This window comes from Haliotis cracherodii, unplaced genomic scaffold (assembly GCF_022045235.1).
Source record: "Haliotis cracherodii isolate W230 unplaced genomic scaffold, xgHalCrac1.p SCAF_6, whole genome shotgun sequence".
Classification (NCBI taxonomy): Eukaryota; Metazoa; Mollusca; class Gastropoda; order Lepetellida; family Haliotidae; genus Haliotis; species Haliotis cracherodii.
Window position 1 is genome coordinate 63023977 of NW_027266319.1, and position 17349 is coordinate 63041325.

General features: G+C 43.4%; 1 protein-coding gene across 17 annotated transcripts in view; it reads left to right on the top strand.

The window, feature by feature from the left end:
* LOC139445897 (sarcolemmal membrane-associated protein-like) overlaps nt 1–17349 on the top strand; it is a 99798-nt gene that overhangs the window by 50075 nt on the left and 32374 nt on the right. For all 17 annotated transcript variants that reach the window (XM_071227139.1, XM_071227141.1, XM_071227145.1 and 14 more), the window contains exons 5-11: nt 9203–9281; nt 13362–13457; nt 14786–14857; nt 15396–15473; nt 15655–15717; nt 16651–16788; nt 17159–17269. In XM_071227139.1, the coding sequence (XP_071083240.1) occupies nt 9203–9281; nt 13362–13457; nt 14786–14857; nt 15396–15473; nt 15655–15717; nt 16651–16788; nt 17159–17269 (637 nt within the window). The remainder of the gene's footprint in view (nt 1–9202; nt 9282–13361; nt 13458–14785; nt 14858–15395; nt 15474–15654; nt 15718–16650; nt 16789–17158; nt 17270–17349) is intronic.

Here is a 17349-nt window from a genome sequence, read left to right on the forward strand (position 1 = left end):
CGATAGGTAGATGTGCTTAAATCATGTAAGGCTGGCCCTTCACTCAGTGATGGGATGGAAGTGATTTGTTGACATGTTAGGTCCTTGTGATGATAAGTATTGCAAACAGCATGAGAAAAGTTTGGAATTAAAAACATTGTTATTTTTCATCTTTGAATGGTGACACGGTTATTGATGGATGAGTTAGTTGAATGTTTCTGATATTTTTTGAAGGTCACATGATTTGTTGTGAGCATGCAGAAACAGTTATTGTTCTACTTTGTAAAAAGTTGTGATGTGACCATTGCAACAGATTCCCTTTTCATCAATGGGTTCCTCACACCTGCATTCCGTTTACATACTGTGATATAAAAAGCTGACTATGCTTGTCGTAAGAGGCGACTAACGGGATCAGGTGGTCAGCAGGCTCGCTGACTTGGTTGATGCATGTCATCATATTTCAATTGTGTAGATCGATGCTCATGATGTCAATCACTAGATTGTCTGGTGATTATTTACACACCGCCATCATATAGCTGGAATATTGCTGAGGGCGGCGTTTAACAACAAACAAACAAACAAACAAAAGGCATTTAACCCAACTTCCTCACTCACCATGGCAACACATACTTTAAAAGCTAGATAGTGTTCCTTTAAGGATATAACTTTTCTCTCTTCTGATAAATTTGTTCTGATAAGTATGTCAACATTTCTTTACTAGCATTATTTAATAATCAATTAGCAGGTGCTTCTTCTCCGAGTATAAAGAATACTACCTGTTACAACCTCTGATTGACTTGCCTGTTACCTGTTAAAGCTGTCGGTATCCTACCTGTGTTAAAACCTCAGATTGATTCAATCTGTTAAAGCTTCAGGTGTTTAACCTGTGTTAAAACCAGATTGACTGTACGTGTTACCTATTAAAACTAATTGTATCCTACCTGTGTTAAAACCTCTGATTGATTCAACCTGTTAAAGCTTCAGGTGTTTAACATGTGTTAAAACCAGATTGACTTAACCTGTTAAAACTAATTGTATCTTACATACGTTAAAACCTATGATTGACTCAACCTGTTACCTATTAAATCTATAGGTATCTTATAGTAGGAAGTAAGGGGCGTGATGGTTGAGCATTTATAGCCGGATAAGATAGCTCCAGATAACTGCCGAGCAGGTCTCCCTGACCAGGTGTTTTGAAACAGCACAATCAGAACACGCTTCACCTGACACAACTGCTCTGTCGTGAGTTCCGCGAACCTCACTTACTCCGCTGATCCCAGCCATATGGCCAGGGACGCAACATGTGGCTCTCTGTAGAGTTCACTACCCTTGTCCGGGACACACTCAGGTAGGCAGCTTCATGCATAATAACAATTAGATCCACCTATGCTTTGTCATGGGTTCATATTGGCTGATGATACCTTGTTTCTTGGATTGGATTACCTTGCCATTGTTGGGATTAAGCTTACGTGTATCGTATCGTCTTTGTAATATATCTCATGTTTCAATGTTGGGTTTAAAATTTGTTTGGTGAAAATCCTGACACTTTGTTTGTTACCTTGAGCTCTTTGCAATGAACAGCCTTTGTATTGTAAGGTAGGTTAAGGCATTTAGGCAATTGCAATTATACACGACTGCTCTTAAATGTGAGAACTTGAAAAACGGGACTCTTCTTGGACTCGCGGTAAAGCTGGGTAAAGTTTTACCGTGATTACTGACTGTTAAGCTGACATCTTGTCAGTCGCACTAGATTGTGCATAGATTATACAGCCAGAGGGATGAATAAACAAGACATTATCCAGAGCAAGGCTTAGACCTGGGAAAGTCAACTTTTCCTTGATTTTGCAATTCTGAAGTTTTGCTGTTGTTTTAGGAAGTGTTTTGTGTGAAATACTGTATTTGGTGAAGTCAATTTTTTCTTGATTTTGCAATTCTGAAGTTTTGCTGTTGTTTTAGGAAGTGTTTTGTGTGTGAAATACTGTATTTGGTTACAGTAACTGTAAACTTGGCAGGTTGCCATTGCAAGCTGAACTAATCATGATAATTATGCTTGCAATTTATCACTGTCAGGCTTACATACCATTGTGGTAAAACAATGCAATGGGTTGTTGTGATCCCATTATTCAGCATATGTTTATATCAGTTTCACACAAATGGTCATGCATTTGTTAAACAAAGGCAGGGAAATATATGGCCTCATTGCTTTATGGAAGCCATTGCCCGGATTCCAAGGCCCATAAGTGTGGGTCAGGGCTGGGGCAGTGTTTGTTACTCTGATACACAGGAAGTGTGGTGAATAGGCCGGCTGGTCTCACTGATGATGTAAACATATGGATGGAGATATGATGGCATCAGGTGTTGTGTGAAACCAGTTGGTGGATGGGTGGGGGACAGTATGGTGATAGGGGGACCTCTAGCCTAGGTGGGGGACAATATGGTCATAGGGGAACCTCCAGCCTGGGTGGGTGACAATAGTCATGGGTGACCCTCTAGCCTGGGTGGGGGACAATATGGTCATGGGGGACCCTCTAGCCTGGGTGGGTGACAATAGTCATGGGGCACCCTCTAGCCTGGGTGGGTGACAATAGTCATGGGGCACCCTCTAGCCTGGGTGGGTGACAATAGTCATGGGGCACCCTCTAGCCTGGGTGGGGGACAATATGGTCATGGGGCACCCTCTAGCCTGGGTGGGTGACAATAGTCATGGGGCACCCTCTAGCCTGGGTGGGTGACAATAGTCATGGGGCACCCTCTAGCCTGGGTGGGTGACAATAGTCATGGGGGACCCTCTAGCCTGGGTGGGTGACAATATGGTCATGGGGGACCCTCTAGCCTGGGTGGGTGACAATAGTCATGGGGCACCCTCTAGCCTGGGTGGGTGACAATAGTCATGGGGCACCCTCTAGCCTGGGTGGGTGACAATATGGTCATGGGGCACCCTCTAGCCTGGGTGGGTGACAATAGTCATGGGGCACCCTCTAGCCTGGGTGGGTGACAATAGTCATGGGGAACCCTCTAGCCTGGGTGGGTGACAATAGTCATGGGGGACCCTCTAGCCTGGGTGGGTGACAATATGGTCATGGGGGACCCTCTAGCCTGGGTGGGTGACAATAGTCATGGGGCACCCTCTAGCCTGGGTGGGTGACAATAGTCATGGGGGACCCTCTAGCCTGGGTGGGTGACAATATGGTCATGGGGGACCCTCTAGCCTGGGTGGGTGACAATAGTCATGGGGCACCCTCTAGCCTGGGTGGGTGACAATAGTCATGGGGCACCCTCTAGCCTGGGTGGGTGACAATAGTCATGGGGGACCCTCTAGCCTGGGTGGGGGACATTATGGTCATAGGGAGACCTCTAGCCTGGGTGGGGGACATTATGGTCATAGGGAGACCTCTAGCCTGGGTGGGGGACAATATGGTCATAGGGAGACCTCTAGCCTCGGTGGGGGTAGGGTTAGTATACCATACAGGCCCCCCAAATCCTGGTTGGCGGACAGAATGGTCATACGGGAACCTCTAGCCTGGGTGGGAGTAGTAATGTCATACACGCACCTCGCGTGGCATCAGTAGTTTGTGCATGGAGGGTTTGTGGTCTGGATGTGTTTGTACATAAGGTTATAGCTGTAGCAGATGCCACGATGAGAGGAGAAGCACCAGGTGGTCTTCACTGATAGAGGTGGTAGGGAAGGATATAGGATTCATTAACAAGGGTAATGTTGTGATTGTATCTGGGTATAGTGACACATGAGGAGATTCCGGTACAGATGACACAGAGATGATGCACAATCCCCTCTGGATATGACAAATCAGCTCATAGTCATTCCAACAGTGGTATTGTATGTTTTTGTTCAGATTGCTCATTTCAGATATACCAGAGGCCGCACATTTATATTTTCATTTCACAGGCCCGCTGCCTCTGTGGAAGCAGCCAGAAAAGAAATATATTAAACGTTAAAATATTCATTTTTATTGTCTCTCCTGCTAGTAATATAGACACTCAATAAAAATGTTATATTAATTCCATTATCAGTGATTCAAGGAGCCAGCTGCAATTTTGACTCCATGGCAAGATTTTCATGTAAATAAATAAATGATTGACAAAGCTAGTTATTTTAATTTTTGTTTCGACCTACCTTGTGTGAAAAAGCTGGAAGAAAACCATGACACATAAAATTGACTGTTTGGCTGAGCTTGTTTTAGGGGTGGTATGGAATAAATGTATGGGTCGACTTTATCAGGGTCACTTTACTGACTGACAGTACAGGATTAGCTGTGGTAGATTGATACCCCTTTTGGCAATATTCAGCCTGTCATTTCAGGGTCACCATGAATTAGAATGTTGTTCACTGATGTGGGGAATCCAACCTGGCAAGACAAGCCAGCTACAGTGCTTATAACATACAAACTGAACAGTTAAAGATACAAGTAATACTGGGAATGCAGTCTACAACATTAGCTACTTATACAAACCCCAAGTCAAAGGACCCATGAAGATTCCATGGTAGAATAGGTCTTCAGCAACCCATGCTTGCCGTAAAAGGGGACTATGCTTGTCTCAAAAGGCGACTAACGGGATCGGGTGGTCAGGCGTGGATCGATGATCATGATATTAATCACTGGATTGTCTGGTCCAGACTGGATTATTTACAGACCGCCTTCATATAGCTGGAAAATTGCTGAGTGCGGCGTTAAACACCAAACCAACCAACCCAAGTCAAAGACGTACATAGATGTATATATATCCATGCAAAGTCTTGTTAAATTCTGTTTTGGTCTCGTGATCCTGGCTGATAATAGTTCATAGAATAATGCTAAATTTTACTGAAAATGATGATAACAGCCAATTTTGGGCTAGATGTCTCAAAAGTTTAGAGCAAAGGCTGGGATTGTGAACAAATGACAGTTGGTGGAAATGAAGGAATGGTATAGGTGTTTATACCTAGTCAGAGACATTTACAGGCCTGTTTGGTGATCACTTGTACATGTGGACCTGACTCGTGAAGATCCGGGGTAGAATAGGTCTTCAGCAACCCATGCCTGACGTTAAAGGCGACTAACAGGATCAGGTGGTCAGACTCGCTTACTTGGTTGATGCATGTCATCGTATCCCAATTGCATGGATCGATGCACATGTTTCAATCACAACGATTCGCTATGCAGAGTTGTGGCCCTTGGGCATGCCAAAAACCCAAATTATGGCTCATAACCTCTGGTTTCACCGAAGTGGAAAACGTCGAACACCTGCATCACTTTGGGCTTTCCTCCCACATTAAGCTGACAGCCCGCAATATAACACCTGGAATACTGTTAAAAGCGGCGTTAAACTCAACTCACCCACTCACTCACTCAAGTTCTCCAGGGGACACATAACCTGTGGCTCAGTTGCCTGAGGCGCTGCAATTAGCTGTGCAGAGTTGTGTCCCTTGGATGTGCGAGATACATGGGTTTTAATTTATGGATTCACCTTGATTGTTTCCAGGTTTGTCAGCACCACACCCATACTCATGAGTTTCATCGTGGAGGGAAAGACCCACATCATTTCGGTTTCAAGCTGACATACTGTGGTATAGCATATTAATGAGATTCTGTGAAGCTGTGTTTAACTCAACACACACACGCAAGTTCACAGTGGACTATAGATGATTTTCAGAAAAAAAGAGTGTTGGGGACCTGTACAGAGTGGCCTTGTCCCAGTAGATAAGATTGATATAGAAAAGACAATGGAGTTGTTTGTAATTGTTGTGCTAGCTTAATCTTGAAGGAAGCTGGAGAGATGCAGATAAAACAACTCTCAGGCAGACACATAGCCTTGCTCCAAGGCTGTAGTGAAAGAAAAGTTCATGGATGTGTAGTAATTCTATCCTCCTAATAGTTACATCTAGACATGGGACTGTCCTGTGTTTTGTAGGGACAACTTGTTCTTATTATTTACATGATCTAGAAATTATGATTTAAACTGATAATTATTGAATTAGAGACTTGTGCAGGTCTAGCAGCCACATTGCAGTGATTATACATGTCGAAGGAGGGTTTGATAGTTTATGTGAGGGCTGGTAACTCGGGTACTGCAATCAGGTGGGTACTGAGTAGGACCCGGGTACCCACAGGACTACCTGGACCCGTGGTTAGTCATGTGATATATTGTTTAATGACAAAAATTATCTAGAACGCCATGGTTCCAAGTCACTATTGTTCGCATTTCTTTCTGACTATGCATGCATGCCTTCCGACTTTTATATGTTTTAATTAGATGAAGCTTCAGTAAACTGCGGTTTATGCATGACCGGATCGTTTTATAAGTGTGCCTTTAGCCAGGGCTTGAATAAGACAATTGTCAATCGACCATTTTTCACTCCACTCTTGAGACCTACAGTGGGTACCTGGGTAGGGTCAGGTAATAGGGGGTGGGTACCTGGGTAGGGTCAGGTAATAGGGGGTGGGTACCTGGGAAGTAAATTTCGACTCATCCCAGTTTTAGCTCATGTCTACGGATGTCTTAGGGCAGAATGTAGGACTAGACGGCAAACTATGTTCTGATAATAAATGTTTGATCATTCTAGTTTATAGACTGAACACATGGTTGAATTCTGTTGGTTTGACATTGATGTAGTGTATAGTCTCTATTGGACACCGAAGACCCGGGTTCCATTCCCGACATGGGTACAATGTGTGAAGCCCATTTCTGGTGTTCCCTGCTGTGATATTTCTGGAATATTGCTAAAAGCGGCATAAAACCTCACTCACTCACTATTGGAAGACTTGTAAATTAATTACCTTTCTCTTACCAGCTGAGATAATACATATTCTTACATATTGATACCATGTGCTTTTTTTCTATATTTTTTCTTGTTCAAACAGAACATTATAACAAAATGACTGCAGTTATTTATGTTTTGAAGGCCAAACAGGATGCCCCAATTGTGGTCTTGTCGATCACTTTTTGCCACCTTACGACATGTTCAACAAATGTTGGCTTTTTGATGTTTAAAACTGCAGAAGCTGAATATGGAAGAAAAGTTAAAAACATTAAAAAGCCAGCTTGATTGTTAGCCTTGCATGTAATTTGCAAATAGTGTTGCCATGGTTTAAGGAAGGTCATATTGTAGACCTGGAGAACAAAGCATGCACTGTGTGGTTGGGTTAGGGGCTTGCATGAATAGCCATGTGGGGAAGAAGGTAACAGAATCTCATTCGCTTTTACCTGTACAGAGGACATCCTCTCTCAGTTGGAGGCCAGGAGCCCAGTAACTGACTGTATGATGTGACAGATTGCTGGAGGGCATCAGGTGGTAACTGTTTCTATTGGTGGAGGAGTGGGGGAAATAACAGTAAGGAGTCAGTAGATGGACCTATGTGTGGTGAAGCTCTGGCTAGGCTCTTGTTTCCATCATGTGGTAGAGAAAGCAATAGTGTAGGTCATTTTCATCAGGTGGGCATCTGTTCAGGTAACTTTTCCTTCAGGTGAAGAATAGGAGAAGACCACAAGGAGTCAGTAGATGGACCTCCGTGTGGTGAAGCTCTGGCTAGGCGATTGTTTCCATAATGTGGTAGATACAACAATACTGTAGAAACATATTTTGTTATTACCACCATACGTGCATGTTCAACAGTCACACAAGGATATTCTGTTTTTGATTTATTGTTCATTTTGGGGCAGCAGACATTTTAGTCGAAGAACCTATAACTGGTTCATTGTTGTTCTTGTTGATTGTGGGTTGATGAACATGCTCCAGTTATCTTCAATAGCAGAGACTTCTTGTTGCTTCAGACGATAGTCAAAGCCCTGTATAGAAGGGCTTTGTATTTGTAGATTGTATCTATTAGATGGGACAGTCCTCATCTGTTGATGACAATTATCCTGGCCAAACTAGTTTGAAGGTGCTTTTTGTTGGATGGGTGACTTCAAACTTGACTTTTGTGCCTGTTGAAGATAGCACAGTTATTTATGTGAGTGTCAATAGGTGCTGATGAAATATTGTTGGAAGCCCAGTGAAAAGCCACACTCACTGTTTGTTTTCCAGAACTTTGAAGATTGGCGCTTCATAAACACTGAATGTTGCGTTAGACTTGTGATAGGATGGGGCAATTTTGTTATACTTATAGTATGACTCTAGTCCATGCCTTATCCTACTTCTATTCATAGCACATCTTTCCAGTCATACGGTATATACATAGTGTGGATCTGTTACAGGAATACTGTTTGCTTCTCATGCTAAAAGTGCCACTAAGCTCGGCTAATTCTCAGTCTAAACAATTTTGATTCACATCCCACTGTTAGCAGTTCGACCCGTGAAGATTCCGGGGTAGAATAGGTCTTCAGCAACCCATTCTTGCCGTAAAAGGCGAATATACTTGTCCTAAAAGGCGATTAATGGGATCCGGTGGTCAGACTCGCTGACTTGGTTAAAACATGTCATCGATCCCAATTGCGTGGATCGATGCTCATGATGTCAATCACTGGATTGTCTGGTCCAGACTCGATTATTTACAGACCGCCATCATATAGCTGGAATATTGCTGACAAACAAACAAACAAAATTGGCAGTTCCTTGGTCTGATAGTTCAAATGTAATGATATTTACCAATTTTGCAATAACCACCCTAATTACATTGTCTAGACCTGGGCAGATAAAAAGCACAAGAAAAAGAGATCTGAACACTGTGATAATTTCTACCCCTTGAATAACATCAACTTCAGTACAATTGTAAAAAAAATGCAAATTTCAGCATTTTCAGCTGTGTTGAGAAATCGTTCCTGTATGGTCCTAGCTGTGGCTATGAAATGAGTAATTTAGTGATAAACATGATAAGGAGTGATGATGAACTTCATGAATCATTCCTGCCATGCTCATGTACAAGCAAGCAAGCACCTGTTGATAGTGCATATTACCTACCCTGCTTGCTATCTTTAAATAACCGACTTACCAAAGGAGGGTTGGACATATCTTTCCTGCATGTGTTGGTAGAATCGGTACTGAGAAGGTAATCTTCACTGTGGAGCTATTTCTGACTCTCCTAACTGTCTATAACGATGCTGCTTTGGGTAAAATCACATGGGAGATTGATGTTAACGTTTATATTGTTGTGTGATCGATGATGTTTCAAAGCGAATTGATGCTGTGGGGCTTGAAATCATCAGTGTGTTATTAGGGTGATGTTTCATGTATGACATTTTGCCTGTATTTTTGTAATGGAAGATGTTTCATGTGCTCCTTGTGTTGCAGTCCGTTCCTGAACGCCCCCTGTCCACCCGGCATCACCATCCAATCCCAGGACCTCTATCAGCTGGCACAGTACTTGCAGGTCAGTGAAGGACCCTTGTCCTGGGGGCTGAAGTGGTCGCTCGACTCACTGGGTTTACTTCCCCACATGGTACAAATGTCGGAAGCCCCTTTACTCATTATTCCAGGCTAGAATCAGTGTCTCGGCCTTAGGCTAGTTATGTGGTCGGTTGGTTGGTTGGTTTGTTGTTTTATGGTGCACTCAGCAATATTCCAGCTATATGACGGCGGTCTGTAAATAATCGAGTCTGGACCAGACAATCCAGTGATTGATATCATGAGCATCGATCCACGCAATTGGGATAGATGACCTGCATCAACCAAGTCAGCGAGCCTGACCACCTGATCCCGTTAATCGCCTTTTTGACAAGCATATTCGCCTTTTACCGCAAGCATGGGTTGTTGAAGACATATTCTACCCGGGATCTTCACGGGCCAGTTATGTGGTACTTACATTCGTTCTAAGCCTCACACTGACACATTCCCAAGTTCACCCCAATTATGTTTCTTGGTTTTGTCAGCACCATACTCGGGCCACTAATAGAAACTAACAGTTTTAGTCCACTAGTCCTTATAATGTTAACATATAGCAAAACCCTTGCCAATGGCAAGTTTCTACTCGTCCTTATGATACCTTAGCTGTTGGGCAGTCTTCAGGGACTATGGGACTAGCGCCAATTTCTTTTGCTGCGTGCTCGCGAGTTTCACCAAAGCAGTTAACGTCTAAGACCTGCATCACTCCGGGCTTTCGTCCCACATCCAACTAACATGCCATGATATAACTGGAATACTGTTCAAAGCAGCGATAAATCCAATTCACTCCCTCACTCATCACCATGAGTTTGAGATCATCCTGAACAACTGTGAAGAAATATGCCCACATACTGGTGTGTGTGAAGTGGTGTTTTTACAGGGGCTTGTCATCAGTAGCTGACAAGAATGTGTGAACTATACTTAAATGGTCTGCCAACAAATTGGTCATTTGCAGTGGGTCTCATTGCTGGGTAAAGTTTTTACCAATTACCAATGGGAGGCTTGTCACAGTGTCTGTTGACAATCCACTTGATGACAACAATGCTAACTCTGCTTTAAGAATCACCAGTGTTGACTTACACTCCCAGCACTAGCTGGTTCTGCACTGTGTCACCCTAGCCTGAGGTACGGCTTCTTACAGGGTACAGCTCCTCACAGGATACAGCTCCTCATGGGGTATGGCTCGAAACGAGGTATGGCACCTCACGGGCATGGCTTCTCACAGAGTATTCCTCCTCACAGGGTACGGCTCCTCATGGGGTATGGCTCGAAATGGGGTATGGCTCCTCACTGGGCACGGCTCCTCACGGGGCACGGCTCCTCACGGGGCACGGCTCCTCACAGGGCATGGCTCCTCACAGGGTACGGCTCCTCACAGGGCACGGCTCCTCACAGGGTACGGTTCCTCACAGGGCACAGCTTCTCACAGGGCATGGCTCCTCACAGGGCACAGCTTCTCACAGGGCACGGCTCCTCACAGGGCACAGCTCCTCACAGAGTACGGCTCCTCACAGGGTACACTGTGCCACTATTGGACATATGGGATATAATAATCTCTGTAACTAGGACAGAGTCAAAATGAACAATGAAAGTCAAAATGTCCAGGTTCTAACTGTGATGTTAAAAGTTACAGATTTTATGAGTCCTTAGATTAAAAAACAATTATGGCAAAGCTCAGAGCATCTATCCGAGGCAAGGGAGTTAACTGACTATAAAAGTCCAGTTTCCACCCTTGCCGAACTAGGCTGTAATTATGGAGTAATGATTTGGCTGGACTAACGAGTCTTTGCACAGTCCAGTCAAAATCGCGTAACAAGATCAACATCTGTAAACTGCCGTGCAGATTTCAGTAGATTTCAGGATTTGCAAAGCATTTTTTCCAAATCTTTTCATATATTTATTCAAGGTGCCCACATGATTTCATGCACTTCGGGAAGAAAGACCTGTTTCATTAAAATAAAGATCTTGATTATCGATCAGATCGCCTTGATTGTGCGCCGCCATTTTGTTTGAAGCAAATGTTAGTGTTATGAAGGGTGGAATCTGATTGGTCAGTAGAAGGGACATAGAAGGGATATGAGTCGTAATAACCACTGGTGGTGCTACCTTCGAGCCCAGAAATTCAAACCATCACTCACTCACTCACTCACTCACTCACTCACTCACTCACTCACTCACTCTCACTCACTCACTCACTCACTCACTCACTCACTCACTCACTCACTCACTCACTCACTCACTCACTCACTCACATGCCACACATTTGAACCCACAGTAAGTGATTGCTATGGCTGGTAGTTTTAGTGAAGCAGGTTCTATGAATGCAAATTATATGTACATGTATTACCACAGAGGTCAGGAAGGACAGAAAATTGCTCTGCATATTTCCCAGTTGTGAACCATGAGCCAGTGTGGTTCCTCATTGTCTCCAGACCTACATCGGAGACCCAGGCTCACTTCCCCCCTGGGGCTGAAGGAGGACGTCCATTCACTCATGTAATACACCCCAGTGTGGTGCCTCATTGTCTCCAGACCTACATCGGAGACCCAGGCTCACTTCCCCCCTGGGGCTGAAGGAGGACGTCCATTCACTCATGTAATACACCCCAGTGTGGTGCCTCATATTTTCCAGACCTACATCGGAGACCCAGGCTCATGTCCCCCCAGGGGCTGAAGGAGGACGTCCATTCACTCTTGTAATGCACCCCCGTGTGGTGCCTCATTGTCTCCAGACCTACATCGGAGACCCAGACTCATTTCCCCCCAGGGGCTGAAGGAGGACGCCCATTCACTCAAGCACCCCTTTGAAGATTCCTTGTTTAACCGGTCCCCAGTAATCCTTGCTTGTTGTAAGAGGAGAGTAATTGGATGGGGTTGTCAGGCTTGGTTGATAGCTTGGCACATCATGTCAATCACTGGAATATCTGGTCCTTGATTACATACAGACCAGTGTCATACAGCCATGAGAATATTTTGCAGATCCGTGGAATTCCGTGGATTTTGTTACATCTGTGGTCACTTTGGTCAATCACGCCATTACAATATACACATAAATCAAAGCATCCTGATGTGTCCTATTTTCGAACAGTTAAGATGGCATTGCTTATATTTCAAGGGATGAGTGAATCAAAATTGAAATTCTGCTTCATACTAGTAGGTGATGTCTTCAACAATAGCATTCAACTACAGGGGTAGAAACTAACATATTTAGTCCGCTAGTCCTTATAATGATAACATATAGCAAAACCCTTAAAAATGGCAAATTTCTACTAGTCCTTATGATTAACTATTTGGCAGTTTTGCAAGGACTACAGGACTAGTGCCAATTTCTGACGCTGAACTACATTCTGAGAAGAAAAAAAAGCCTCGATAAGAGGTGTGATCTCCATTACCTAGTGTGTAAAGTTTCGCTGCACTCGAGTGACGTCATGTATTCTTGAACACCTGATTGGTATTGTACTTTGGCGGGGTTTCCATGAATGAACAGGCATGTTTTGGTGCACAGTTATCAACATAATTCTTGCAGGTCGGCATTAAAACCCCAAAACCTATTGATAGTTTGAAAACTATTCACAAAATATCAATATTTGTCACATTATTTTAATTTTCCTTTTCATCATGACATTGGCACCAATATTCTAAAATGACGATAGAATGTTCTGACAGGTACAGTGCGTCACATTAAGACATTCTCAAGTCGGCAGAGGGGCGGTCGGGTAGCCTAGTGGTCAAAGCGTTCGCTTGTCACGTCGAAGACCCGGGTTCGATTCCCGACATGGGTACAATGTTTGAAGCCCATTTCTGGTGTCCCCCGCCGTCATATTGCTGGAATATTGCTAAAAGCGGCGTAAAACCATACTCAGTCAGTCAAGTCGGCAGCTTTGATTGTCACACCTCTCGTTAAAACATGTAAAATCACTATTAGTTACGGCTGTTCAAAAATAAGTGTCATTCGAAAAATAGAACTTACAATGTTTTTTCAAACAGCCATTCTTACCCATGCATTCAGCTGGAATATTTGTTGACTGCAGTGTCAGGCTTATAGTGCTCACTGTGTTCTTTGTTCCAGGAAGCACTGCATAGAGAAAAAATGTTGGAGCAAAAACTGTCAACCCTCCAACAACTCGTTGCCAGTACGCAGGATTCTTCAGAGAGCGGCTGGCAGGTAAGGGAGGGCGTCTTGTGGGTGGAAGTTGTGGTTTGGCCGTCACTAGGCTTGTGTGGATGTTTTGAGTGTGCAATGTTTTTCACCCTGTGGACAAGAACTGGAGCTCACCTGGTTGTAGTCATCACCCGAAACTTGACTTACAGAGTTATTACCATCATGTTTTAGTCCGCCTCTGTGGCCTTGTGGTAGAGCGAAAGTCCTGGAGTTTGATCCCCGCCTGCATCATACCAAAAGACGTTCAAAGATGGTACTTGTTGTTATCCAGTCTGGCGTGGGTATCAAGGGGCTGAAACAAGGACTGGTCGGCTCCGAGTCAGTATACTGTGTCTGAGTGGAGTATTCATATTGTGGAGCATAGTATCTCAGTGAGCTAGCACTATAAATCGGCATGAGTCCGGACAAGTACACGCAGCCACACACACGCTCGTGCTTGTCGCTATGTAAGTGCAATAACCTTGGACGCGACGTTAAACCCATTTACCTCATCTCACCATTATGTTTAAGTGTCTTGATATGTGGGGCCGTGTGGTAGAATTGGGGTTAAGTGTGGCAGGTGATGGTGAAAACTTGAGTCTGATTACACATGTGGGTCCAGTTTGTGAAGCCCATGCTTCTGCAGGACTATCACATGCAATTACTCTATCACTAGTATTGAGGGAGAATTACGTCCTCAGCCTAACAGTCTGTAACTTCAGCGCTTGTCCGGAGCCTGAGTCAAGTAAAGTATCCTTTGGTCAAGTAAGTTTTGCTGATAAAAGTCTATACATTTTCACTAAGATCTACTATAATCATGACGAGTGATACGTTCGGGCAAGAATTCTTAAAAGTTCTTTTTGGCATGGGCTGGCTTAAGTCTGACTGAATGTTTTTAGACTTGAGGCTCCAAATGAATGGCTGAGAGCTCATGCTACACTGGTAAGCCCTGTAAAAGTAATGATTGTATTATACATATCTTACCTCAACAAATTTTGGACTTTACTTGTAGAGTTCTGATGTAGTGTTATGTCATTTTATGAATGTAGACCAAAAAGGAAAGTGGTATTAAAAGAATGTTGCCCCATCACCAGGTAGTGTATTTGTACCAGGGTTTTTGTAGTTTATGTGACATCATGTCACCTGCTAGCATACCTGCCCGTCAGCCAGTTTGACCTCTCAACCCACTGGCCCCCATGTCACAGGCAGGCGTGGTACATGTGGAAGTCCACGTATTGGGTCTTGTCATATCTTCTGTGTTTGCATACATTTGTCATGTTGATACGTCAATGAGAAGGCTGATAGGGATGTATCTTTTTTAAGGATTGTAAAGTGATTTTATTGTTTTTCAGGCTCTCATAGATGAAGATAAACTTTTATCCAGGTTAGAAGTTCTGGAAACCCAGCTTCATACATACTCAAAAGTAAGTCAGAGTGAGGGGAAATATGGAATGGAAGGGTTCATTTTAGGGAATGAATTAAAAAAAAATATATAAAAAGTAAAGAAATTAGTTTTGTGTTTTACAACACTGAAACATTATTCACTGGACTTAGTATATGTTTTGAAAAATAATGTGGTTTGAATGAATTTTTTTATTTCTTTGGCTTTTCCATACAGAAGTGGCGATTTTGATGATAGTTATTATTATAATGATAGTGATGATATTAAGGAACATATATGTGTTACTCAATATCTTTTATGACCAGGGGCGGTCGGGTAGCCTAGTGGTAAAAGCGTTCGTCACGCCGAAGACCCGGGGTCGATTCCCGACATGGGTACAATGTGTGAAGCCCATTTCTGGTGTCCCCTGCCATGAAATTGCTGGAATATTGCTAAAAGCGGCGTAAAACAATTCTCACTCACTCACTCACTTTTATGACCAGAATGCTTATAATAAAAGTGTTTTATTTGTGAAATGGAACTTTGTGATGTCATTTCATGAGATATTTTCTATTCTTCAGAATCACTCAGAGGACACTCTCAGGCAAGAGCTTGATGCTCTGCAGGAGGAGAAACTCAATTATGAAACTACTGCTAAGGTGAGGGGAATTATGGTGCCTTGAAACATGGTGAGCATCTGTCTTGCCAAAAGTTATTGTCATTTGCACAACGGCTTACTGTACATTCAAGGTATCCGTTGTCATGTAATTGTTATCAAAGTTTGTCCACCACATGTTCAGTGTTGGGTGTGTACAAAACAAATTTCCTTTCTCTTTCCAGGAATCATTGAGACGGGTTTTACAAGAAAAATTGGAGGCTGTGACAAAGTTGTCCGACTTGGAGGTATGTTATAGGGTTGTCCGACTTGGAGGTATGATATAGGGTTGTCAGACTTACAGGTATGATATAGGGTTGTCAGACTTGGAGGTATGATATAGGGTTGTCAGACTTATAGGTATGATATAGGGTTGTCAGACTTGGAGGTATGATATAGGGTTGTCAGACTTGGAGGTATGATATAAAGTTGTCAGACTTGGAGTGATGATATAAAGTTGTCATACTTGGAGGTATGATATAGGGTTGTCAGACTTGGAGGTATGATATAAAGTTGTTTAGATTTGGAGGTATGATATAAAGTTGTCAAACTAGGAGGTCTGATATAGGCTTGTCAAACTTGGAGGTCTGATATAGGCTTGTCAAACTTGGAGGTATGATATAGGGTTGTCAAACTTGGAGGTATGATATAGGGTTGTCAGACTTGGAGGTATGATATAGGGTTGTCAGACTTGGAGGTATGATATAAAGTTGTCAGACTTGGAGGTATGATATAGGGTTGTCAGACTTGGAGGTATGATATACGGTTGTTATTGGAGGTAAGACATAGGATTGATAGGGTTCTCAGTGCATCACAAACTTCCACCTGCTGATACGATACATGATACGCCTACCCATGGACAGATTCATGATTTAACTCTGTATCTATTCTAAAGAAGTATTGTACGTGACATTGTGCTAAATGTCGGCCTGATAACTACTTGGTTTAGCGGTTGATGCATGTCATTGTATCCCAGTTGCGTGGATCGATGCTCATGATGTCAATCACTGGATTGTCTGGACCAGACTTGATTATTTACAGACAGCCGTCATATAACTGGAATATTGCTGAGTGCGGCGTTAAACAACAAACCAACCAACCAACCAACTGTTTCTTTGGTTTGCCTTTCTTTTGGCGTTGAGTATATGTGAGGGTATTTAACGTTGTGGCCGATGTTGCAGCGGTCTCTGGGCAACACTGAGTCAGAATGTGGCCATCTGAAGGACATGTGTGAGAAGTCCCAAGATGAGCTGAAGCAGCTCGCGGAGAAGTATCAGGACCAGCTCAAGGAAGTCCAGGAGCTGCAAGACAAACTCAAGGTCAGTCACCAACTCCGGGACCAGGGACCTGTTCTTCAAAGTGATCTTAGCTATGATGTTTGTAAGCCTATGATCTTAGTGCTAAAATCATTTTGTGGAACCTGTCTTTTAGTATCTTTCCACAAAGCAATCTTGGCGCTACATCGTTCGTAAGTCTTGTGTTAAACTAGGGGAGTTACAATAGTCGTAGTGCTACGATCACTTTGTGAGACTGGTCCCAGTGCCATGAATAGGACCAAGCCAATGATAATCATGTTATTTGTTCGCCAGTAAATTTGTTAGCCACAGTATTCAAGCACAAGACTGTGATATTGCTGGAGTTAAAAAACGTTTCAGCAAACTAACTGATGTCAAATTGATCGTGTTCCAGGATGCTGAAGAGAAGCACAAAGAGGAATGTGAGCGATCAGAGCAAGAGAAGCAGGAACTGACGGCCAAGATCGAGGAGATGATGACGCAGGAGAGTATCCTGTCTGCCAAGGTCAGTACTCACACAATGGTCGGACACGGCAGGGCACGGCGGGCACAGTTCGCTCGGCCGCTGCCATTCACAGTGCAGTG